This window comes from Callionymus lyra, chromosome 2 (genome assembly GCF_982586985.1).
Source record: "Callionymus lyra chromosome 2, fCalLyr1.hap1.1, whole genome shotgun sequence".
Taxonomy (NCBI): domain Eukaryota; kingdom Metazoa; phylum Chordata; class Actinopteri; order Syngnathiformes; family Callionymidae; genus Callionymus; species Callionymus lyra.
The window spans coordinates 21,523,736-21,549,553 of NC_141819.1; the positions used below are offsets into that span (position 1 = coordinate 21,523,736).

A 25,818-nucleotide genomic window follows, 5' to 3' on the forward strand; every position below is an offset into this window, starting at 1 on the left:
GGAGCCGGAGGAGAACTTAACCCAAGTGGAAAGTCAGTGATTGTGGCTCAAGCGTGGAATGACTTGTAAATTGTATCCAATGCTCTTTCATGCTTTTTTTCTTTTTGGAGGTTCTCCATCTGGTTCTGTTTGTAGCATCAGAACCGAGACAATATTTTAGTTGCACATTAAATCCATGTGACATTTGAGAGAAGTTACTCAGAGTTTAAACAAAGAAACGATCAGAAGAATAGATTGACGATAATAAAAGAAGTACGGCTGTCCCATGCTGATTGACAGCTTCCAAACTCCAGTTCATAAAGCTGTCAGAATATTGTGCGTACGGAAATTCCCACAGTCTTAACACTCGGTTTTGATGGTACAATCGAGAGAGCTTAAAGTGTTCAACCGTCTTTCCCATGTTCTCAGGAAAACTTAATTTAATATAAGGAAATGCTCCATTAAACTCAGGAATATTTACAATTTAAGAGCTTTTTATATGGAAACAAGTTTCATTTCACATCACAAATTCTGTTTTGTGTAGTTCTGTAACAACCAGCCAACTGTCCAGTCAAGGCCAATGTTTTTCTGGGGGAATATCAAGGTGTTCCCGGCAAGATACTTTTTGTCCCCAGCATGTCCCGGGTCTGCCCAAAGGCCTCCTCCCAGGTGGACGTGCCATTAATAGCTCACCAGAGAGGCCTCTAGTGGTCATTCTTACTATTGCTAAACTGTCTCCTGCAAGCAAGTGAAGCCACATTATTGAGAAAACACATGTTGGCTGTTTTTACCCCAAAAATATGTTCTTATTGGGAACTACCCAAAGGTTTTAAGCTCATTTGAGAGAAGGAACGTATTGTCAAGGATAAAATGACCGCAGCTGTTCATCAAAAACTATAGTTATCGATAAAGTAGTAACACATGTGTGTATCATGTCAACACATAAAATGCCGGTTTTTATGTTTTTGTCGGTACAATTTCATAACTATTGACGTTAGAACCTAAGTGTTATCATCAAGAAAGCAGGGCAAAGGTCTAGGTATCCATTTTTATTTGTAACAAATGTACAGTTAGAAAAGAAAACAAGGTTGAATAATCGTTTTGTACATGATTGTAAATTGACCCATTAATGAACAGACAGTTCTGTATTTTCTCTCCAACAGACCAAATCACAACTATACAATTTACTTCATTAGAAAAAAACACCATATTTGTTTGATTAGAGTTGAAAATTCTTAGATTCTACATGTAAGATATAAACATTAAAATTGTGTGTTATTCGAAGTGTGCGATTGTGTGAAATGAACACATACGATTGAAATAAACAATGAACAAATATAAGAAATGATGACAACTTAGGATGCAATATTTGACCTTTAAAACATATCAAAATACAGAAATAAAGATGTAATTTTAAGTGTTTATTTAACACTCAATAAGCGTAAAATAATTATTAATGAGACATTGATTTTAGTGATTATACAGAAGTATTAAATCCAATATCAACTCAGATACTATTGTTAATTATGCTCTAACTCCATGAATAAAGGATTTTTAAATTTTGGATCAAAAATGACTCGATCAGGGGAGTAAACCTAAAATCAATGACGATAAAGAAGTGATGCACGAATGTGAAGAAATCCAGCCTCAGTGAGGGAATGCAGGGTGTGATGATGGTGGGGGTTGAGCAGGGATTCAGCTCGAGAGCGACAGCGAACAGACACAGAGTGTGATCTGTTAAATGGAGTCACACCCCAAGTATTGTTTCGATAACACGGGGGGACATCTGGCATCTGTAATGGAGCCCAGTGTCAGCTCTCTGTCCTCTCCACGTCCACATTCTCATGCTAATAGGTCCAAAGAGCTGCAGCAGATGTGAAACACTTGGTTCTGTTCTTGTTCACTTGTTAAGATATAATGTGCCTCCTCATCATGGCAGGACTTTTTTGTTTGTCAGCGTGTCATAAAACACCAGAGTTCACGGCGTCTTCTTTGGTGGGCCGGCGTGCCCAACATCCAACTGCAGAGTGAGACCCTGGGCTTATACGTGTAGAATTTAAAGATTATAAACTGACTTTTATTGGAAGTTACAAGCGTGAGAGGCTTCTTGTGAAGCGGTGCGACACTTCAGGGTCATTCCAAGGATTGTTTTGCAGCTCCTCAAGCATCTGTGACATCAGCACCAGATCATAACGCTCTAAGATCATCCATCTGACGTTTTAATGAGACTAAAGAGATGTTGTCATCGTTTTTTTCTTCAATATGGATTGTGTTAGAATACAGCAATTCTCAGAAAAAAAGTGGCCTCCAGTATGAATCCAAGTCGAACCAGAATGAAAAAATGTTTTACAGATTCAATTTCAAACCATTCAAACTTTTTTATCGTGATTTTAGTTTCTTTAGAAGAAAGATTAATTGAATTTCTGAAAATTAAAAACAAGTTCAAGATAAATAAAATAAATATGTATTTTTTAATGCTGTTAAATACCTTAACTAAAAATAAAGAGATGCAAAAACAATTTAAAAAAATGTGTATCAAATTATTTACTATCAATAGACAAAGAGGATGTTTAGTTTTAAGTGTGTTTCACAGAAAAAAAAACATTTCAATTTGAAAAGTTATGAAAAACTTGGAACTCTTAAAATGAACTGAACTGATTTACATAATTACTAATATCGAAAATGTATTGTTATTGTCTTGAATGTGTTAAGATTTTTTTTTTATCTTTATCGATTTTGCAGTAGCTTTTCAATACCTGTACAAGTTAATTCTATATTTTTTTTAAGTATTTATTCTACATCCATATTAGCTTAGCATTCTGTGTGACCAATTTATTCATGATCAAAGTAAGCTGCTATTTATTTTAAAGAGAATGGAAGGAATATTAATTGTTTTATTTGACTTTTTTTTTTAAACAACCTATGTATTTTTTTTAGTATTAATTCAATGATAAATGTATACTATAGTTTATGTATTGCCTTGGTCACTGACTTGAAACAATTGAAATTGAAATACATAAAAAGTACTTTTAAATTACTCTCAGTGTGATCAAACTTTCCAGTGACAAGTGAACGTTCGCACGAAAAGTCAGGTCTCGGGGATGCGCTCCGTGGGTCCTGCCCTGCTCGCCTCCCATTGGCTCGAATCTGTTGCTGCCTGCTGCTGATTGGCCGGCGGGACGTCCGTCAACCGGGACTCAAGTTTACAACTGAGTCCACACACGTGTAGAGACTGAGAGGCAGGAGTCTGAGAGTCTGAGTCCGAGCAGGAGAGACTCTCCATCACCTGCGCGCGCGCACCTGTGGACCAGCAGGTGGAGGGGTGGTGGGTTAAGTTAATAAAAAAAAAAAAGGGGGAGACAAGGTGAAAGGTCATCGGGGTTAATTGGATGGAAAGAGTTAAGGATGAAGGTCTAGGATGGCTCCGGCGTCAGAGGGATGGCTTTTAGCCGCATCAGGATTCTGGACTCCCGGACCAGAGCCAGGAGAGCCGCGGTCATGCTGGGCTCCATCTTCACCTCCATGGTCCTCCTGCACTGCCTGGCCGAGCGCTGCGCCCCCCGCGCTCCGCCCGGGATCTCACCCGCGAGACTCCACCAGGACCTGAGGTCGCTCCTGGACCAGGAGCTGGAGGGCTCGACCCGGGTGCTGGCGGACGAGCGAGCGGGTCGCGTCCCGGAGCCGCTGCTGCTCCTGCCGCCGCCCGGCGTCAGAGGGAAGGTGTCGCCCAGGTTCGCCGGGAAAGTGAGCCCGCTGGGGGATGGAAGCAAGAAGCTCCCGCAGGCGCTCATCATCGGGGTGAAGAAAGGGGGGACCCGGGCGCTGCTGGAGTTCCTGCGGGTTCACCCGGACATCAGGGCCGTGGGCGCGGAGCCGCACTTCTTCGACCGCAACTTTGACAACGGGCTGGACTGGTACAGGTAGATCCATCAACACCCAGGTTACACTGTCATAACTGTAGTGTGACGTCAGTCATCCGTCTGTGTCTGATGGGACACTTGTTGATTTATTGCTGCACATTAGCTCCATTTTCATTTGATTTTTATCAGGAGCAGTTCAGTGCTTCTCGGTGCTTTTGGCAGGATATTGACGTAGAATCTGATCTTGTGAACCTTATAAAGAAACAAACTATGCAAACAAACTGTTTAAATGTGAATAATCACTCCACTTGTCATGGTCTGGTTACAGTTTCCCCTTCAATTTTCCTTAAAATAACATTAAATAATTTAGATACACACTGATTTAACCAATGAAGCCCCTTAATAGAATATTTCATAATAGTTTGAAAAAATAACAATTTAAGCAGATTATTTCAACTAAATGAAAATCTATGCTGCGTAAAATAACATTTAATAATGAAGGTGTGAGGCTGTTTCACATTTCAATTACTTTTAGGATTAAAGAAAAGTTAATTCAATGTAATTTTTTGTAGCCAGTGTTGAAGTAACATGATAAATATTTCATGTTCATTTAAATCAATTTATGGTTGTTAAATTGATTTAAATGAACATGAAATATTTATCATCTTACTATAGGCTGATGAGCGCCTGCGGCAGCTGTGTTTGTTGCTGTCTTTTTGCCTTAGTATCATACATAATTTCTTATTTATTAGATCACATAGTTTTATAATCAGAAAATAATACTAATCCGAGTCGTTCGCATCTAACATGGTGTTAACTTTAATCCTTTCAAAGTTATTACAAATGCAGTAAACTGTGAAATGGCATCTTCACTGTAATAACTGACTTATTGCAATGACTTAGTGTAATAACTGAGATTAAGTCCATTTCAGATAAGGAACATGGAAATATATATGATCACATAAACTCGCATATGTGTTACTATCCCACAAAAATATGAACCGCCTGTTATAGAAATATAACAACCGTTTGAAAATTTGACTTTACAAATATCTCAAATAAAGAAAATAAAAAAGGGGGAAATGGCGTGAGGTTTGTGAATATAAGTAAATATGATCATTAACATGTATTTAGACGTGAAGTATTAAACGTCAGTTAGTTAATAACTGTCATGTGTTCACTGCAAAGTGCCTAAATATCCTAACAAGTTTTAAAATTCACTTGAGTGTTTTTACGTGTTTATGTAAAAAACATTTTCATTTTTTACACATCCATATAATCTTACTACAATTGTCAAAGAATGAAACAAATAACACTGAAAGAACAGAGGAATCATAAAGTTATACTTGTGAAAAAAAAGAAAAAGAAATCGCTGAACAAAATTTTAAAGACACCTAAACTTTTTCTTCTAACTTTAAAAAGGAAAAGTCCGTGATCTTCGTTTTTTTCTGTCCTGCTTGTCAAATGCTCAAGCTTTAGTTGTTTGTACTTTTTTACGAACCAATGATCTAAATTGAACTTAAACTAAAATTCCAAATTTTAAGAAGCACTTTAAGCGTTTGATGGGTGAAGTAGATGTTCTTTTATAATGTTCTTAAAAACTAAAAACTTTTTGTGTGACGATAAGAACAAAGTCAATAGATCGTTAACTGCCTAAACCTATATATATTTTCTATTTTTAGAAAAAAAAACTACCTTAAAATGCTAACCGTCGTCAAACTGACCTTTACAAACCTATAACTAACCCTTTCTTAAGTTTTAACATTTTATAATCTGCATTAAAGGCAGTATTGAAATGATGAACCTTAAATATATTCGGCTTTAACAAGCTGAAGAAGCTGAAATAAAAGAAATATATCTCAAAATGAACTTTTGTCAAAACTTTGTTGTAGAAAAATCTTTGAGTATTCAATATTGAAAGGAAAAAATTTTGCAGCGGCAACAATATTGTTAATAAAATTGACATCATCAGAAAATCTCGTTCTTTAAACTTTTAGATCGTACCTTAACCTCTTTTTCTCCAAAGTCCAATAATAAGTTAAATCAACCTTTTCTTTATTTGGATTAATATTTATAAATACCGTCATCTTAAGTTGTGTGACCTAACAATACATAAATATAAAAACGCTTGTGTAAAACATACTATAAAACATACGTTTATGAAGATATTACACAAACCAAAGGGCGAACTTAATGGCTTTACGTGCTGTTTTTTAATTCTTATTATGTTCTTATGTTCTTTATTCATGAACTCAAGCGACTTAGATGTGTGTGACAAATTTAACGTGTTAAATAAAACCATATTTTAGACTATCGTTGATCAAATAGATTATAGCAAAACTTTTCTCAATAAATTATCTTTATCTCTTCAAAGTTTATATTTTGGACAAGAAGTTGGATTATTGTTCAATTAATTAATATTTTTTTTAATCAAAGAAAGGATAATAAATGAATAAATAATTTAATTTATTTAATATAAAATAAATTGAACATCCTTTGCTCAAAGACTAGAGTTTATTGGAAGGGCTTGTTAAGCAAATGTGACATAAAAGTTTAGCTTTAACTTAAGAAATGTACCTTCTAATATGAATGGCTTCATTGTTGTTCAGTGTGTAACACTCCAGACTTTCTTCCAAACTTCGGTCCTCCCTCCCCGCGGCGAAAGCTCATCCGACACAGTCGCACATTCACTCTTCCCACAATATCTTCATCTCCTTATGGCGGAGGATGCTGAGTCGCTGGAGTCGTCAGCGTGATTGATCTGCTCCGTCACGGCGAGTGTGTGAGCGAGCGGTGTGTGTTGGGGAGTAATGGCCGCCGCTCCCGCGAGCTCTCCGTCTAATGGGGCATCGCCGACACCGCGGCTCTGTTATTAAGAAGGATTAGGGCCATAATGAAAGGTTACCTGAGTGTCTCAGGAGGTATAATTCACCTTTTGATTGACTTAACACCACGCACAGCGAGCCGCCTGTAAAAGCCCGGAGACAAAACTTTTACTCTCCACTCCCCCGAGACCCATCCTCCTCCTCGACCCCCGGCCCCCCGGTCCACCTCCTCTTCCCTCTCTCCGGCACTCTGGCTCTTTCCCATCTCCCACTGCAACACCTCCCTCTTTGTGCCGCTTTGAGAGTGAACATTCTCTTTTGGCCATCACTCTTTCACACCCTTCTGTTTACCTATTCATCCATTATAGAGAGGGGGTGGGGGGGGGGGTACATATCCATGAGGGTCCCATCTATCCAGGGGTGTTGCCAAGATTCCCTGGAATTTTCCCCCGTAACGGTGTCCGTTCAAAAACACAAGGACCTTGGATTCTAAAGAGTAAATAAGTCTGAGGCGCTTGTTGTTTCCCTTTTTCTTGAGCCTGGAAGTTTTCAGTTAGCGCCGCGTGATATCATCACCACCTGTGCTGCGTCCAGAGAACTAGCAACCAGTCCTTAACCTCACCACTCTCATAACTAGTTTAACCTTCACTCATGTAGAGGTTAAAAAAAACCCCATCTTGTCTTGAATCGTACCTGAATCTTTGAGCTTGAAATTTTCTTCAGGGGTTTAAAGTAATCGTTTTTATCAGGTAGAAAATGAAGCTAAACCTGGTGGTTCGTGAGTTCTTAGATGGTGTTCTTTTATCTTGAGAACCTGCTTAAGTTTTCAGTTAAAGGCAGATGTTTTCTTGAAGATAGTTTGACACATTATGGAGGCCTAGAGGATTCCAGTAAATATCAGCAGTAGGAGTGTGGGAAAATATCCCTGGGACGATATATCGCAACGCTTTTTCTAACTTTCTATTACTCATTCAACAGCAATGAATCCTTTTTTTTCAAACAAATATAAATGGTTTTTTTTCGCTTTCAAATAACGTTTTATTTAATCATGGTTCTCCGGTTTTATATTTCCATAAAGTGTGTATAAATTATTAAACAATACCTTATTCTCAGCACTTGTTCATTTGACGTTGTGTTCCTGAACGAGACACTTTACTCTGATTGTTCCTGATGGTTGAGTTGGTGCGCTGCGTGGCAGCCTACTCCCATCAGTTTGTAATTGTGTGTGTCAATGCGTAAATTAGTGTAAAGCACTTCGGCTGCTGAATAAGCATAGAAAAGCACTATATAAGTAAGAGCCATTTACCATATTTGTATAGCAATTCAACTTCAGGCCACTAGATGGTATCGGTCATGCGATCCCCAGAGATGACTGAGGATGAGAGGATACACTCGACTACAGCAGCTTTTAAAGTTAATGTTTGGAAGAAAAAAATTGTTTTCAAAACAAATGATAGTAGTTACGACTTCTTCAAGAGTCACGGGGTCAGTAATGTCAGTTTCAAGTACTTGTGCAATACTACTAATAAATCCTTGTCCCTACAGTATCGCAATATTTCGTGTCATTGCCCCTGTTTCTTATGACCAGATTATTGTTAATACACATGTCTAAATAATGGTAACACAATATCGTGCAGCATAGATTGAAAGTGGCAACAAAACCTAACAAAAGTTTCTGGTCAAAAGAGGCTGAAAATTACATGTTGGAAATTTATAATAATAAAAGTTTAGGTCACTTAAAAAAAAAGAGGTTTTCTTTCAAACAACCAATATTTCCCTATATTTTACAAATGAACCAAACCAAAAAACAATTTCAGAAACTAAAAAGATCAACTTTGGTTTGAACACTTGCCGCTTGTGTTCTTCAGAACCAGTTATTATGGGAGTGTTTATGTTGAAGTCCAAGAGAATCACATCGGCTCACATAGTGGAAGGAGAGCAGGTGAAACGGTCCAGGTCGGGGGTCACGGTTAGGGTTGTGTACCGCACACACACACACACACAAAGCGGATGTAACGTGATCACCAGAGACCCTCCGATTGTGAAAGTGATCATTGCAGGTCGCCCACCTCCCGGTGAAGTCATGTGACCCACAGATAGGAGTCCTGGCCTCCTTTTAAACCTCCTTGACCCCCGCCGCTCCCTCCGACATCTTTACATGCTTTTAGCAGCTGAACCTGCGAGGCCTCATTCCTGTCACCAACTGACCTCAGGCATTCTGGGAATCTTCCCCCCCGATGGGCGGGTGAGGACAGGTAGCAGGTGCAGGGCGATCCGAAGGAACCCACCTGGACCTCCGGCGCACGCCTGATCCCCCTCACCTTGGTGAGGTCTGTTATCTCAGTGCTAACTGGTTAGCTTGGCAGAGAAGAAAGGAAGCGTGATGGATCGGGGTCAGGGGTCACGCCACAGGGTCTGGCCCCAGAATGTGCCACCCTCGCTGCCAACAGATGGTTTGGCAACATCGAGATCAGCTTTCATTGTTTCTGGGATTCTGTTGTTTATTCACTTTTGGGTTTGTGTGTACACTAGTCAGCAACCTGTTTGACCTCGTCGTCGTGTTTCGGCAGCTGTCGGACTTTTTACGAGCCATTAGACCCGAATGGTACCAAGCATTTATTCCTGGATTCCGATTTCAAACACTGAGCTGGAGGCGACTTTTTTATAGTCCCAGACTGTACAAAGATTACACCGAAATTATTTATTGGTGACAGTGAAGGTCTGAGAATGTGACGTTCTGGTTTCAGGTGTCAGCACTAGAGGGCGACCCGCCTGATGCTCGTCGGGAGAGGTTTCGACCTGTCAATCATCCCAAGATATTTTCTGTTGATATTGTGTATATTTATTCCCTTTCTTTGGAGCGACACTGAATTGTGTGGGTTGAAGTGTGAAACTTCAGTGTTTAAAGGGTAACTATTGTGTTGATTTAAGTGTGTCTTAAATGGATCTCGGACTCTATTGTATCATCAGTATGTGTCTGTTTGTACAAAACTTTCTTTTCATTGAAATATTTACATTAGAAATCCCAGAAGTCTCCACCTTCAAGGGACACATTGTACAAACAAAGCAGGGCATACATCTGGCTGGAGGAGTGAAGACCATTAATAGGCAATATTGGACTCTAAACTCTTGTTCGCTGAGATTACAGATGGGGGAGAAGTTTATAAAGTAATAAGTTCAAAATATTAGAAATAATTAGGGAACACATATACTGTATCTTGATGTCGAGCAAAGTTAATGGTTTGAATAGATGTTGAATTTAATTCATATAGACATTTCTATATGTCTATAGTCTAAGCTTATAAACAAAATAATAATATAATTAAAAAAATACAGTGTCATTTATTTATTTAAATACTAATACACAATAGTAATGAAAACTTTATTAAGTAAGTTCAAAAGATGGTCATGATGAGAGACTTATCTTGGAGAGGAAGACTTCAACATTTGAAACATGTGAGTGAGTCAGGAGAGTTTGAGTTTTGCATCAGTTGCACATTAAGAGACTTGGATACAGTTTGCAGAATTTCCAGTGATTGAAAAAAATAACAATATTAAATTATAAGTGACCACTTCAACATGTGCTTTATATCAACTGTTGCATACTATTTAAAACATCTGCAAGTGTTTCAGTATATTTCAATTTAGCTAGTTAGTCTTTTCAAGTTCTATTATTTTGAAATAAATATATATGCATATAATTGTATTAAAACCATATAAAATCATTTTCTTGTTGAAAGATTGTGTTTTTATATTTGATGGCTCAACAAATGGTCCAAACGAGTTGACTTTCTAACCAGAATCCACCGTGATTTATTGTTCTTGGACACTTAAGACACAGATTATCCTGCTAGTGTCACATTCCAACATTCTTTTGTGGCGTGCTTTCAAAAAAAAGACTACTCCAACTAAACCACCTCAATAATGTGTGCAATCTAAACATAAGGAGCATTAATATTTGTGTAAATCTTTCTCCAGCCGTCCTATTTGTGCACTGAGGAGTTTGGTAAATGATGCATGGATGTCTCCGGCCTCAGTGGAGCGGATGGGCAGCGTAAACCAGTATCTCACTGTGATGGATCTCTCTTTCCAATCTCACTGGCAACAGCTTTATCACTAGACGGGGACGGATTTTCCAGATTCTAAGGCTGACGAGGAGGGAAAAATCTGGGAATCAATAAAAATAAAGAAGGAAGCATCCTCTGCTGGGATTAGAAGTTTTCCAGTTGTGTTTTGAACCATTAGTGCTTGGCATTAGGAGGGAAAATATATGGTGTGTGGTTTTCCACACAGTAAAATTATCGGGATGACATTTTTACTTTCTGCTGGTGAATGTTTCAGTTTGAACTCCATATGGATGAACATTCCTGCTTAAACAGTTGAATTTATTGATTGCAAAATAGGGATCTGATGGAGCACAGAAAGAAAAAACACTTTCTTTTGTATTGAATATTAGTATATATAAGATGTATTATTCTGAAATAAGACAGGACTGTCTAGATGTAAGACACGTCAACTTGACATGTATTTTCCATGATCTTAAACACCTTAAGAAAAAAAGAGGTCTGGGGACCTTCTCTAAAAACAACCAAAAGACTTGCATTTGTTGATCATGTTTAATGGATATTTCAAACCTGGGGTGTTTTTTTTAGAGGGGGCTGAACAGTAGTAGGAACATTAAAGTTATCCTATGTTAAATAAAAGTAAGTTGGTATAAATTATGTGAGAAATCATTGTCTTTAGAATATGTAAGATGAATGTATGCCATCAGACTTTAAATATTAATTTCTAACACTGAATTTTTACAGCATGAATATCTGACTTTCATTTTAAATATCCATCAATTTAATTGAATGCACAGTTATTGTTTTACTTTAAATTGCATTAATACATTTTAAAATTTTATCTGTAAAAAAAAGAAATATGAAAAGATATTTTGGTGTAAACCAAAATATAGTGTAACATGCTGGCAACCAAGGTGAACAATTATTTGTTAATAATAATAAATAAGTGTTTTTCAAATTCAAAGTCGGATTTTGATGCTGTAGAAACAGTGTTTGTAAATTATATTCAAAGCTCGATGGCACACATTTACTTCCATAAATAACTTTTTATTTCGTAGTAGAATTTTTAAACTAAATTATGAAGATAAGACCAAAACCAGAGTTAAATCTGCATAAACGTAAAATTAATTATACATGTTTAGAACGCATTTAATGGCCTGAAGCTAATCCATATTTTTGTTGTATTTTAAATAAAACATTGTTTAAACTTTGTGTATTTGAAGAAGGAAGAGTTTTCTCCAGTATGTCGGTCACTCTGATGAGAAAACATTCCTGAGACTCTGGTGGAAGATCGTCCATCATGACATGTCTGTAAACATGTTTTTATTAATCCTCGGTTCCAGGTTATCGTCTTCTAACCACATGCTTTACCTATGAACAAAAAAAAACAAGAATTTTATAAGAGGTGCTGATAGTTAGAGTTTCCAGAGTCGACTTAATAAATAAACAAAGGTGGAAAAATGCAAGAACAGTTTGGTAATCTGGCCTCAACACTCGTCACTCGTGTAGCATTTTCTTCTGGTAATCATTTAGCGAAGATGAGTTTACTCCAGAAAGTTTAGCTCTCCAGGCAAACAGAAACACTTTACTTTCAAGGGTCTTGTGGGGCTTTCAGGCCAAACACAAAGCTGTTTACTTTCCTGATCCAGCGCTTCCAGGCCTGGACTCTGACACACTGGCTGTGTGTTCTATCTACAGCTGCCTGTGTGGTGATACGATGGCACCAAACCTCCTCCTTTTAGCTCCACCAGGACCGGGCCGCTGCCAGCCCGACTTGGCAGATCCCGGCCTGCAGACGGGGACAGAGGACTCGCCAGGCGGCCCCCTCAGGCACAATCTGTTTATTTTGCATGGTTCAGTCCGAGATTTATACTGTAGCGAGTCCTGAAACACAGCGTTCCCGGGCTGCACGAGTCCGTCAGAAATGATGGATTGGCAAGTTTGGCTCGACCCACAAAGAGGCCATTGCTTTCAGATGGTTTTTTTCCTCGGAGCTTTCAGCACTTCTTATTGTATATTCTCGCAAGATGGAAGAGTTGCTCGGCGGCGTTGAGTGAAATACAGCTTTTAACCAAAGATTAGGGTTTGGCTGTGACCAGAGATCCTGCATCATTTTTGGAATACCTAATAATGAAGGTGATGAATGTGGAAAGAATGGAACACCACCTGAGTAAATCCAGCCGTTGACACAAAACATGACGTCTGTTTTGTCTCAATACGGCGATGACTGCAGCACGTGTTATCCACTCATTAGTTATGATTAGGAAATATCAGTACGTTTGGGGATTTCGTTGGTGAAAATATTTAAAAGTAAAACTATTACAAGAGACGTGTAACGGTGGTTGTCAAGTTTTCCTATAGTTGCTCATGGGTAAAGCAGCTGGACCTTCTTCTCTCGGATGCTCGCCTGTATTTTTCTCTTTGTAATAACATGTAATTATCATAATTAATCAATTATCCTAAATACATAAACCCTGACTCATCAGGTTACGTTAATCTCTATTAGTTACTCAGCAAAAACACTCATCCTTACATCAAACCTCCTGGTGTTTAGCTCGACTGTATATAACACTAATGGATTTTCTTCTTATACAGTTGCTTCATATTTTGACATTTGATCAAGATATGGACAATTCTAAATCACAATAACGACCACAATATCGATTTTCAGAGAATTATTAATACTTTTAATACATTGAAAATACAGTCCAGAAAACTCATTTTTTGTTGGAGTTTATGATTTCAGTAGTGGATACCAATGCTAGTAAAAAAAGAAAAAAAAAAGATACTCATATCCCATTTCTATACTATGATTAAAGAAAAACACCTTGTACTATAAGTACACAATTTTATTTAATAACAGCAACAACAATCAATTATTTTAAATTTAAAGAAGGGTGATTTGATTTGTTATAAATGTAAAAATAAACAACAGAACCGACTAATACTATATATTAAAGTAGTGATGAGCAGCCTTTAAGTATAACAAAAAATAAACATTTCTCGAATAATCGTGCAAATAAATAACAAAACATACAAATATTATACATTCAAACACTAGAAGTATAAGAACGAGAACAATTCTGTAAAAAAAAAAAGAAAAAAAAGCTAGCATACACTGGGAAATTGTCTTTAATTTCTTTACAAAAGAAATGAGAGACATTTTTTCATCGTCCCTACGATTGATATCATATTGGCCATCACTATATATAGTATATAGTGTATGTATATATGTATTTTTTTAATACATTAAGCCCCAAATTATTTCAGCTAGAATATATACACCGTGGGTGAAAATTAATTGGATCAAATACCTTTAATAAAGAAAATGTCAAGATCTGAGGCAGGACCAAAGTCCAGGTGAGAGTGACCAACAGACACAATGTACAAGTGGAATAAAAATATAAATTTAATAAATAACAAAAGTCCAATCAATACAATGACAAATAAATAAGACAAAGAGTCCAGTATCTCTAAATGTCCTAAACGTCTAAAATCTCAAGTGTCCACTAAAAGAAAAAAACTAAAGGATGGAACAGAAAATAAAACATAGAAGTAAACTACAGGGGTATAAAAGGGCAAAAATACAAAAGGTCCCGAATAGGAAAATCTAAAGAGAGACTTGCGAACAACTACTCTAGCAGCACAGAAACATTTTTTGATCTGACGCTCAGGCGTGGACTCAGGTGGTTGAAATAAGTGTCTTGATTGTTGATGAGGACCAGCCGTGTGTCATTGGTAAACTCAGGGGACATGGGGATATAAAGAAAGGGAAGTGAGGGAACAAAACCAAAACAAAAGTGGAAGATGACAGACAAATCAAGAAATATCCAGCATGTATCGATTCTACTCCACTCTTGGCTGTAATGGCGTTGTAGTCCAAAGATGGCTGACAGCTAACGGTTCTCCACGCCAGGCTGCTTGATTAAAGACACGCGCGTGTTTGAAAATGAATTTTCCATCCAGACCGCTTTATTGATCGATGGAGTGCAACAGCGCAGTCTTCGTGGTTTTACATAAAGATGGAGGGGGGGTGATAAAGAGTCACCGTGGCGACAATCTGATTGATTTGCCCGGCGAACAGAGCAGGGAAGCCACCCGGTAATTCAATTAATCTTAACCTGCAGCCTGGTCGTGGTGAGAAGGTCCGACGCTACATTAGACATTAGGAAGATTGCTGTCACGTCCGGGCGCCTACGAGCAGGAAGGAGCGTCCTCGATCTTCTGCAGTCGCACAAAAGGGCTTCGCTTTTTTATCCTTTCTCCTTAGATGAGGATTTGCATGTTAATGAGCGGAGCAGGGAACAGATTTTCCTCACTTGTGGACCAGTTAAAAAGAGAAGCACGGCGGGGAAATTATGGATCTAGGAAGCTTGTCACGGAGGTTAAGCTGATGCTTGCTACCCAAGAACTTGTGAGACAGTCTGGGAAGTTGGTTCACCTTTTTTAAGATGTGTGTTTGTCCATATGATGAAACAGACATATGTTTTAACCTCTACCTGTTAGCTTTGTAACACCATCTGTTCCAATATTTCTCTTTATTCTTTTCTTTCTGTTAGTGAAGACTCATTTGTAGTTCAGTTTTGAAAGGGCAACTAATAAGCCTTACTTTCCTGACTTACCGACATGTTTCAAATGTTGTCTTCCTCTCCAACATGCAGTAAGTCCATCATCATGACCATGTTTTGAACTTGTTTCTTTATAAAGTTCTCCCCCCTCTGGAATCTCAGCAAAAGAGAGGTTACGAGAGTGGAGTCCATTATGACGTAATATATTCTTCAGTGATTCTGCAGCAGAGAGGAATAGCCTGCCTCTTTCTTCATACAACGAGTCCCTTGGGAAATTTCTGGATTGACGAAATGTGGTGACAAATCTTGATGTTTGACCAATCACAGAAGAGTGGGTGAGGTTATTGTAAACATAAACAACTAAGTGGTTTAGTGAAGGAGTTGTGTTGATGATCAGTGACGACAATTAAAAGGATCTTTATACAAGGTTCAATGCCATTTTTGGTATATGTTTATTAAATACTGTGTGATTATGAAATACTGTCCAGGCTTGTGGTTCTTGACCAAAAGAACACAATTCTCACAGAGCTCCTTCAGCAGGTTGTTGAGCCTTAAAGGTAGAGAAACTTTGGATCCCTTATGGTCCTACGTAACTAACAAGTTAAAAGGAAAACATTGTTTCAAACCAGAAAACTGTCTGCAAATAAATAACCATTTTATTTATGGAGGCGCCTTGTCGAACAAACAAACCACACACAGACAGATGAGAAAAAACAGTGAAAAGTGAAGAGTTTTAAAAGTTAAGAGAAGGAACAACATTAAACGTTTTTTTAAAGGGAACTACAAAAACATGTAAACTATATATAAAAAAAAAAGAGTTACAGTGAATAAACCACTTTGAAAAGGTTTGTTTTTTTAGTTTTAGAAACATTCAGTGTGTTAATGTGAAGGATCTATGGGAGGACAGATTTTGAAAGGCACCACATAAGCAGGTGGGATGGTGAAATTGACGACACAGGATGATTTCCGGCTGGAGATGTTTATGTCGAGGAGATCTTTCACTATTTTATATTGTATTTGTACTCAGGATTATCCGTGTTTTCTTGAAGAGCAGAAAGTGGATTCTTAGGATTGATACAGTCTGATGTAAATGTTTGTTTTTTATGTTTATGCAAAGGTAAATGTCTGTGACTCTGAATCAGAATCTAGACTTTCCATTAACTTTAGCATTAACATTAACATTAACCTACAACCATCAGTTTAAATACTCCAGCAATGGCATGAAGTGGCGTCAGATGTGTACACGCAGTAATGATCAGATCTATCGGTTTGATGTTTTTATCACTTGTTTATTTAGAAAATCAGAAAGGTGAACTAGAAAATAAAGCATGGGGAATTGGAGCCTGAACAGAAGTGTAGAAGGATGAGTCAAAGAGTGACAAGTGGACGTAAGGTGGAGTCAAGAGGGAGGACACAGGCTTAGGTGGAGCTATTACATCTTCTTTATGGAAAAAAATGTTTAACCTTCGTCAAGCTTTGCTTGTGTGCTTTGGGAAAAGGGAGGTATTTTCCTCGATGAGGTGTAAATAAACTGCTCACGCATTGACCCGGCAACAAGTGGACAATAAGAAAACTACCATTATTGGCATCAGGTTTCCCAGCAGGTCATTGTTCGACTCATCTTTTGTGTTCCAGCAACTGTTCAAGTGTGTGACGATTGCCTCTGGATTGTCAGAAAAGCTTTCGGACACACCCTCAGCTATTGATCTAATTGTCTCCTGCAAGAGCATGGACAATAGTTTAAAGGTTCCTCCTGCAAGACGGGAAGATGAGACGTTTTAATAGGCTTGTTTTATGCTTCCTCTAGAAAGTTGACACCTCAAGAACGTCTAATAAATCAAGTTTACTGTAAAATTCATTTTGTTAAACCCTTTTTTTTTCTCCGCCAAGTTGTCCTACCTTTGTACTCCCTCGCTCTTCCTTTTGCTACGTTTCCGAAGTCGTTTGTTATTTGTGCAGCTGTCGGGGGTCCGGGTCAAGTACGGTCAATTTAGTCTCGGGGTGTAACAACACTGTCAAGACGGCAGAACCTCGACATCGGCCTGAGTCATTTCAGACGCGGCGCATGTGGCGGAGCGGCTGCTTATTATATCATTAAGTTGTCAGGCCGATTGTCGGCTCGTGACGTCCACCTCTCGGACGGACACATCCTTGACGGAGCGAGAGGGCGGAGGGCTGCAGGGATCCTTCCACCAGACCCCAGAAAGAGGGAATCAGTGTATCGCCACTGCTGACGCTGAACACGCCTCCATCTATTATTAATCCTGCCAATTAGAACGGCTGCATTATTCACCAGGAAGCTGTGATCGCGTCCATTACCAGGGATGCTGCTTCTTTCGACGTGTTCCCACGAGGACGCCCAGAAACCAATGGGATGACGCGACTCGAGCGAGTCGCTGATGTGATTATAGTTTGGAATAAGTGTCAGTGATTAATGTGTACTATTTGTTGGCAACATATTGGATTCAATTAGGGAACAAATATACTGTATCTGGACGTTTAGTAAAGTAAATGGTTTGAATAGATGTTGACTTTAATTTATATAGACATTTAGAATATTAGTCTAAGCTTATAAACTAAATTAAAATATTTATTTAAATACTAATACACAATAGTAATGATAACTTCAAAAGTAGCATGAAAGACACCTTTCAGGTGCTTGTTTTTGTTTAACCATCAGTTAATAGTTTAATGTGAAAACCCAACTCTCTTGACTCACTTACATGTTTGAAATGTTGAAGTCTTCCTCTCCAAGATACAGCAAGTATCTCATCATGACCATGTTTTGAACTTATTACTTTATAAAGTTCTCCCCCGTCTGAAATGTCAGCGAACGAGAGGTTACAAGAGTGGAGTCCATTATGATGTAATAATGGCTTCATTCCTCCTCCAGCCAGCTGTAATCACAGCCCGCTTTGTTTATACAACGAGAGTCTTAGAGGTGGAGACTTCCAGGATTGATGATGTGTTTGACCAATCACAGCAGAATGGGTGTGGTTATGGTAAACAAATTGAATCTCCATAAAAAGTGTTTACAATGGGCGGGGTTTAAGATAATTTTCTAATGTAAATATTTCAATGAAAAGAGGGTTTTGTACAAACAGACATGTAAAGATGATACAATAGAGTCCAACATCTATTGAACACAACCCTTTACCTGCTCAGTTTCTCCTTCTGCCGCCTCTGTTCGGTGTCTCAGGTTAAATATTCAGGATTTATTTGTATCTCCTGAACGATAACAAATGATGGAGGCTTTGACTCGCCATCATAACTAATGTTTCTTCCCGACAGCTGAGGAAGCACAGCTGATGTTTGTCACTTGGAGTGATGGATTCTTAAATCACTCAACAAAATCACTTCCTGTTTTCCCAGAGTTGACCAGACACGCACGGATGAGCGTGGGCTACGAAAAGTGATTTATTTCCATCCTTATCTGCTTAACTGTTGTCCCCCCGTCTCCTCTGTGAGCCGGCGTTATTGTGCACAAACAAATTAGATGAGTCTGAAGCACTTGGATACACACAGAGCGTTTGCTGGTCAGACGTATCGAGGGGAAAATACACAACATCCACGAGAGTTTAATGGAAGCTTGAACGTGGCACAATAGAGGCATTAAGTCGTGAGAAACGTTCCTCCTGAGGTGATTCATGGCTGTAATGAGACAAACATCTGGGATTATTCTCTTGTTCACTTAAACATGAAACAGCTCTGATGCTGGAACATGAAGCCGTTTAAGCGAGTGAACGTTTTTTTCCCCGTTTTAAAAAAAGACTTGCACTTCTATCATATGAATCTTCTATATTAGATTATAATTCAGTTAAAAAGAAAGCTTGTGGTTGTAGCTTGAATGAAAAGCACTCACGAGAGCCCTTCAACCCTAGTGCTATCTCAGGGTCAAGGTGACCCGGTGACTCGAAAATAAATGTGTTTGTGGTATCCCTTGTGTTGTCTCTGGGTCAAGGTGAACGACCTATGTCACTGCATATGTATTTCTGGAAGCCAGGGAGGTTGACCTTGACCAAGAGACAACACAAGGGATACTATAAAAGCATTTGTTTTTGGAAACTTGGTCACCAGGGACAACACAAAATTGTTTTCCTCATAAGCACAGGAATTTAAAAACTATGTACATTTTAACGTAAAAAAAAGGCATTAAAGCGAACTTTAGATAGATTAAAAACCTAAAAAAAAATGTAATGAGTAAAAATAAACTAAAACTGATATATTGAAGATTGAATTGAACACGTAACCCTTAAAAAAAAACTAAAATAATGAAATCAAAAATAAAAAAAACGTCAAAATGATCTTGAAACAGAAAAGATCATAAAAGTATTATATCATGTTTCAGCTTAAGCGTGTAAGTTTTAACTGTGTAATGTTCTATATACATTCTACATCTGTTGCTTTGTCAAAAGTCATCGACAGCAGTGATTGGTTGCCTGAGCACCAAAGCATTTTCAAAATTATCCAATCTGGAGTTTGCAAGTTCAAATACATGTTGATGATTTAGGTGAAAAATGAAATCGTGGTTACATTTTTCAGACTGAATCTCAAGCGTGGAACCAACAGTTTAAATCTGCTGCTCTGACGTCAAGTCCACTGGAGGAACTGAAACACATTTACAAGCTGGTTCCACGCCCAGACTCTTGTTTCAGTTTGTTTCTGACACATGATTCATGATATCATAGTATTTTCCAGTCTGCCCAGCAGCAGCAGCACACTTTCTGTCACACTGTTTTTCTTCCCGTCTCCCGAGTGGTTTTTAACCAGTTTCAGTTCTGGCCGAGGTGTAAATCCAGCAGCAGGGATTTTCCCTTTCGCCCACAAGAGCTTTTTTACTCGGAGTTCCAGAGCTGGTGTCCCTGCACTCTCCCCGTGAACTCTAAATCATTTATGGAAGATGGTGGTGTCAACAGGGTTGTTAAACCATTGATGACCAACCTGCACATCTATGACCATGGTTCTCAAGAGGAGATCTTAAGAGAGAAAAACAAAAACAAAACTACATTTTTTAAATTAGCTTCAGCCACATTTCTTTCCAGCGCCCTCTTCCATATTCACCCTTTTTTATCTCTAGTGGTCCAACCAGATGAATCTGCCTCCACGATCCGTCTACTCCTTCTGTATTCAACATGCATCCGTCATTCAAGCCCGACAGACTTTGACTCCATAACAGCAAGAGTTCTGCCTCGATGTTAATGTGTTTTCGGGACGATTACGTTGATGTGAAATATTGAAAAATAACCCACCGAATGATCACATGAATCATCAGCCGAGCCTCCGTCCCCCCATCCAACACCTCATTTACCATCTCAGAGGTGGCAGCGCCTCGGAGCGATCCCTCTGAGTTTGGGATTACGCCGTCAGATTAGTATTCAGGTGCGACTGTTCATTTGTTATTTGAGTCGTGTTGAAAAGGCCACGCTCGGGTTTCTAACCACTCTTTAACCATGTGTTTACAGAAGTTACTTGCATATGTTTATTTAAAGGATGGGAGTCTAAAATATATGGGTCGAAGACTTTGTTGGATTACCTTTAATCTCATTGTGGCAACACGTATTATATATCTAAATAATACATTTATTTATATTTAAAAGACATTGAGATACGGCTAAAACAGAATTGCTGGCTGCTCAGTTAATCCCTGTGTCAATGCTCCACGGTGGCAGATAATTCAGATTATTTGTTTAAACTGTTGTTAGAGTGTCAGTTTTGCGAACTCTCTTCTGAGAAACACAGACGTACATTGTCCTCGGCTCCGACGCTGGAGCTCCTGCCCTCTAATTACGGTCTTTTTCAGAAACCATCCGTCTCGACTCAGGGGCTGACAGGCTCAAACATTAGCACGTTGTCAGACGCCACAGCTCCGTGTTACACTTCATAATAACCTTGCGCCTCTAATCCAGCGACCCAGATGGGGTTACCCCCTCTGTCAGCCCGGGGAAGGACTTCTTGTCGCCGGGCCGACTTCGGCTCTGCCATGTGGACAGCTCTTCCCTGGTTTCTCACTGGGGGTCTGTTGAATTCTGGGTCATATCCCGGCCTCAGGCAACCGCTGGCTGAGATTTAGTCGCAGCTTCCCACAGTTTCCTTCCTGCGGCGACAACCTGCTCCGCATCGCGCCGAGCCTTATTGGTGACACTCAATCCTACATTTTATACATTTGCAGCCCCACCTGTTCGTCATGCGCCGCCCGGCCCGGCAACTTCCTGCAGCTATTTATTTTATAGATAGTGCCGCAGCCGGGGAATCAGACGCTGGAGCGTGAATGTTAGCCACACAGGCTGCTACCATGCTGTAGCAAAACCAATCTCAATATTTAAAGAGTAAAAGTTTTCAGGATTAAAAGAATATAAAGTGATCTATTAAAAAAAAAGGAAAACAGAAAGATCGTTGGGTTCTAGTAAAATATTTACTTCCCTTTTGTGGTATGAACCAACAAATAGCTGGAAGAGCTAATATGGCCACAGCCATAAAAAGTGTGGCAGTTTCTTTAAACCCCAAAACATCCATTTCATCAGTGTTTTCCTGTAAACCTAGACTTGACAAAAAACATTATAAACTCATCAGTAGACAGTTCTATTCTGTGTAGCTGTGTTTTTCTGTTTCTATTTTAGGTAGGTTGAAAATATGGGAAAAACACTTTGTCAGGACATACTTCTGCCAAGGTGCTCATTTTATTTTTACTCAGCAATAATCAAATCAATATATTTTCCATTATTATTAGTTTAGCAATGGAAGAATGAATTTGCCTGCGTGAACATAAAGAGTCCTGCAACCACTTAACCACGGATGACGTTAGCTTCGCTGTTTTCCTTGTGTCAAATTTGTCATGCATCCCTGTAGTTAAATTCATACAGTTTATTGAATTAAAATTGTTTTATTTGCTAATACTGAATGAAACATCCTATATATTCTTATAGTGAATAGCATTGAACATATATACTGTATATATTCAAAAACTTCACAACCTTTTGAGTTATTTTGCTTACACACAGACAAACAGCATTAGGTCGCCAAATTCATCACCAAAATTCAAACTACACTCTTTTTATAGTTAGTTATAGGCAGAAATGTATTTGTATTTTTATATTTATCTTCCTCCAAAACGATGCCCTTAAAAACATCACACACACATGGTGCTCGTCTGTTACGACATTGGGACATTGTTCAGATTACTTGAACTTAAACTAGCACAATTTATTTAATATTTTGGTTAAACTTTAGATTTTGGAATATATATAAAACATTAATACAGTATTTATTTATTTATTGTTATTAATCATTAATTGTGAAGCTGCTAAGCATGAATGTTTGGTTACAAAGTGTTTGGTCACAAAGTACATTAATGCTGATCTGGATGCTACTAAGTACTTAAGTATTAAAGTATTGTATCAATTAAAAAAAGAATGTGCAACTGATTTTAAAACGTAGAAATACAGTAAAATGCAAATATTACAAGCTAATGTAGCAAACCTTTTAATACAGAACACAATGATAAAGAGAGAATATTGCCTCTTCTACTGCAGACCAGAGTTTCTCTCAGAAAACCCTCTCAGTTTAAGAGCACAAGCTGTAGTTGGACTAAAACCACAAATGAAAAGAACTTTAAAAGCATCGTAAGCATCACAGCCACGAGTCCAGAAACACACATTAATGCTGATAAGAGCAAGAATACATTCAGAATCCTTCGTCGGACTAAATTTGTCTTCTATAGATTCTTAGATTTACATAGCACAATGACTTCCTTTCTGATGTGGTTCTATTTTAGAAAATCCCAGGTGGTCTGCAGTCACAGAAGGAAGCCAAAAAAAAAAAGCGGTTTTCATCTTGTCAGTTTTTACTTTAATTGTGTTTTTTCTCCTCCTCGTGCGGGAAGTATTAATATCAGTGTGTTTATACCGAGCTGCGCGAGGAGATGCTGATCAAACGGACGTTCTGACTCAGATTTGGGTTTTGAGGACACGAGTGACATCATGCGCACGAGTGTCTTTTTTCATCTCACAATTCTGTTGTGTGGTACGACTGATCAACCGCAAACACGCATGTTAAACAGTCTGCGCTCCCATTATTCATTCCTCCATTTCCAAGTGAGCGCGACTGGAATTCTTCTGCTGGTTCTTTGGGAACAGTGAGTAAGGTCAAGTGGAAAACGGTGACAGATTTCAAGTGAAGTTTAAAAATGCCGATGATATCTTGATTTGAGACGTTTTGCACGCGTATATTTTTCATTTATCGTCTTGTATTTTGGTACGGAATTTTAAAATGAAGAACCATAACATTATGACCACCTGACCGAATGCCCCAGACCCATGACAGGCTGGGTCAAAGGTCAGATTGTCCTGATACCAAAGTTTGAGGTTTAACTGAAAATATGTCACTTTATGAAAACTTCAGTCGTCAGCTTTGTTTAAATAAAATTACTTTGAATGTAGTATTTGAAAAAGTTTCAACTTCAACAGGAGAGTCAAACAAAGAATACATTGTGCCGTCGGTAAAACCCTCGACAAATATATTGATTCTACTGGTGTCTGGCAGTCACAGCAGTCCGCCGAACGCTGCTTATCCATCGTAACTCTGCGGCAATATTGCCGCTCTGACACGCCGGTCGAGCGAGTGACATTGAGACACAAGTCAAAGTAAGTTTCAGCACCGTCTGGAGAAATGAGAACCAGATGTGGAAAGAAACTGGAACCACTCAGGTTTAAAAGTGGAGAATTGTTGATTGTTTGTTTGCCAGAGTTTGACATTGGATGTAATTCATCATCGTCCAGATGGTTTTGAACGAAGATAAATTGCAGCGACTGAGTTGAAACGTACCAAAATCAACAACAGGATTTCTAACTTTGTTCTCCGTCGCGAGGTGAGAACAGCTTTCGTCACTTGAGTTCAATCCTTCAAAAGGACAAAATCCAGAATCCACTCACGTCTCCTGCCACCGATCACCCCAATAAAACCTTCATCTTTGATTTCACAAGACGGTGTTTAATGAGCCTTTCCCGTCTTGATGAGATGGGCGGTGGAGGAAGCGACTTGATTTGCAGAAAGATATCTGATATTTGACTGATTGTCCAAGTTTAAATTGATTCCTTCTTTTGCCTCATTCATTTTTGAGGCTGTAGAATCAACCATGAAGGTGAATGTTGAAGACAGAGCTGAGCGAAGTACAACTCTAGAGCCACATGTATCCATTTGACTGTGTATCAGATGAGCCTCTGAATGGAAGACAGACCACCTTAATTTGATCACTCCTTTCACTTTGATCACTGTGTCAAAAACGTATTTTACCTAATGTGTGTTTTTGCCATAGTTTTTACTTTTTTGTTGATGTTTCAGAGTAAAATGTCATTCAAAGTCTGCTCATAACGATGTATTTTATGTAAAAAAAAAGATGTATAAATTATTGTATCGTTCTAGTTGGGTTTTATACTGACACTGGGACACTTCCTGGACAAGTATACAATAATATACATACATATAGTTATTAGTTTTAGTAAACTACACTATTTTTTCTAATTGTCATCCAGTCAGTTCACATAATTTTACTCATTTTATACTTGCGATTTATGAACAATTATAAACCTTTTACTTCGAGATTATAGTAATTAAAAGGAAGCTGAAACTTTGTGAGGCTTTTAACACCAAACCAAATATTTACTTAATAGTTGTTGTATGTGTTCAATTCAATTTTATTTAAAGTGTCTTATCATAAATAAGTTATCTCAAGAAACAGTTTATGATAGTGTGTGTGTAGGGCCGACCCAAAAGCAGATAAAGTAAAAAAAAATACTACTTTAGTCAAATAATTTATTCCAGAAAAGGTCCAACCAAAATCAAAAATTCTTGTCTAAAACAGAAACTTGTCAAAATGGAAACTAAGAATTCCAGAGTACATTCATTTACTTAACAACTGGCAATAACAGACAAAGACTGAATAAAACACTGGGGCTTAAATGAACAAAGACATGAAAAAAGACACAGGTGACACACATTGAGATGATTCTCAGACAGGAAACACTGGTAGGTCATGTGACAAACAGATAGAGCACATGACATGTAACGACGAGAAAGTCCAGCAGAGGCACCGAAAACAAAGAGTCCAATTCTCAACCCTGATAGTTTAATTATGACTTTTTTGGAGACAAAGAAAAACAGATCCCACCGAATCCACAATGATAAAAACACAGCGTGACACTGGCGATGAAACCTCGAGAAGAACCAGACTCAGTGTTGACGACCACTGTTGCTAAATATGTTGATGTCTTTGTGATTAGACATGATAAATATATAATGTAATTCTGAGCTAATGATTAGAAACGTTTCACAAGAGAGATGCTATAAACCAGGTATGCTACGGTTACGCTTCTCTTTCTTACAAACTCTCGCTGTAGCTTCGGCCTCGGCGCGAGAACATCTGTGGTTCTGTTTGTTATGAAACTGGTTGGCGCCGCAGTATCTCATAGTGTTTATCAGCCTTCGGGGGCCGAGTGAAGATTCACTTCTTTGTCGAGAAGTCGGCTAT

The 25,818-nt window shown here is 38.4% G+C and overlaps 1 protein-coding gene across 1 annotated transcript in view; it reads left to right on the forward strand.

The window, feature by feature from the left end:
- The first annotated feature begins 3,317 nt into the window (after nucleotides 1-3,317).
- The window catches only part of LOC148085926 (heparan sulfate glucosamine 3-O-sulfotransferase 3A1-like), a 36,430-nt gene continuing 13,929 nt past the window's right edge, over nucleotides 3,318-25,818 (forward strand). Inside the window, exon 1 of the mRNA XM_087784068.1 lies at nucleotides 3,318-3,899. Coding sequence (XP_087640194.1) covers nucleotides 3,418-3,899 — 482 coding nt within the window. The 5' untranslated portion in view covers nucleotides 3,318-3,417. The remainder of the gene's footprint in view (nucleotides 3,900-25,818) is intronic.